The sequence below is a fragment of the Phalaenopsis equestris genome, unplaced genomic scaffold (genome assembly GCF_001263595.1).
Source record: "Phalaenopsis equestris unplaced genomic scaffold, ASM126359v1 Scaffold000118, whole genome shotgun sequence".
Classification (NCBI taxonomy): Eukaryota; Viridiplantae; Streptophyta; class Magnoliopsida; order Asparagales; family Orchidaceae; genus Phalaenopsis; species Phalaenopsis equestris.
In genome coordinates this window covers 1,097,052-1,098,297 of record NW_018164560.1, presented here as the reverse complement: position 1 = coordinate 1,098,297, position 1,246 = coordinate 1,097,052, and the positions used below count along the sequence as shown (strand labels likewise).

Below are 1,246 nucleotides of genomic sequence, written 5' to 3'. Positions count from 1 at the left end.
TTAAATTAAATTTAAATAATATTTTAATATAAATATTAATTTTTAAACCCTTGAAATCACATGATTACGTGATTAGGGCTGTCAAAACTACTATTTGTTTGTGAATGGCTTGTGTTCGGCTTGCTAAGCAAACAAGCCGAACACGTACACATTTTTTGATCTCGAAGTATAAATGATCTGAACGAGCTTAGCTTGGGCTCGCTCATGTTCGGCTTGTTTACACCTCTAATTAGTTGTGCCATATTTCTTACTTATATATTATTAAATGGTGATTTATGCAGTTGATTTAATTCAAAATGAGTTCTTATGATATTTAATTTTATTTAAATTTTACTTGCCCATTTATTGCTGCCATGAACTACTGAGAGAAAGAAGAAGAAGTGAAGAACACATTCCTTCAATCTTACAAGCAGAAGCGCAACACCATAAACCAAAACCTAAGAACAGCAGAACAAGCGTTCGCGTTCCATCGGCTACTTCCTCCATTATTCAACCCTAAACCCTAATCACACTCCCTCCCTCTTCCCCTCCACCTCTCATTCCACATCAATCGGCAGCAGATCCATCACCGAACCAGTCCCAATCCCTTTCGTGGTATCGTTCAGCATCCACCCCCTATAAGGATGGAACAGTATCTCCTCACTGCAGCTAAACTTAGGCTTCACAGGGCAGTCGATCGCCGCCGATCCGCCATTATCGACGCAGATATGCACCTCGAAAAGCTGAAACTTACCGAACGGCCCCCTGCTGCATCGGATCAGAGGCTCCGCGCCGATGCCTTCGGTAATGGCGCTCTTTATATCGGCGAGTCTGTAGAGATTGTAGTCGGGATGGATGCCATTTTTGACGAGATTGAAGGATATGTCGGCTTTCTGGAGGAGACGGAGGCCGGTTTCGAAGTAGCTGGTTTGGTTCAGGCCGGAGCAGACTCCATAGGTTTTCCACTTGGATCTCCAGCTGGATTTGCCATTGTTGCTAGGGCATTTGATGTTCGCCCAGTATGCCTCCAGATCGTCGCTCAAGCTTGAGATCTAGGTTTAGAAATCACACACATTTTAGAGCTTGGCTTGGACTCAGTCTATTAATGGGTTTTTATTTTTTTATTTTTTTATTTTTGGGCATTTACATATTTACCATGCAATTCCTATGTATTTACATATTTTAACATCAAATTTTCACTTTTTTTTTTAAGTGGACATCCAAATCTTTCATATTACATAAAAATTCAATTTTTTTTTTTAAAATA

General features: G+C 40.0%; 1 protein-coding gene across 1 annotated transcript in view; it reads right to left on the bottom strand.

Annotated features, from left to right (window-relative positions):
- Nucleotides 1-317: 317 nt before the first annotated feature.
- Nucleotides 318-1,246, bottom strand: part of LOC110021044 (ribonuclease 1-like) — a 1,873-nt gene continuing 944 nt past the window's right edge. Inside the window, exon 3 of the mRNA XM_020719371.1 lies at nt 318-1,031. Within this exon, the coding sequence (XP_020575030.1) occupies nt 537-1,031 (495 nt within the window). The 3' untranslated portion in view covers nt 318-536. The remainder of the gene's footprint in view (nt 1,032-1,246) is intronic.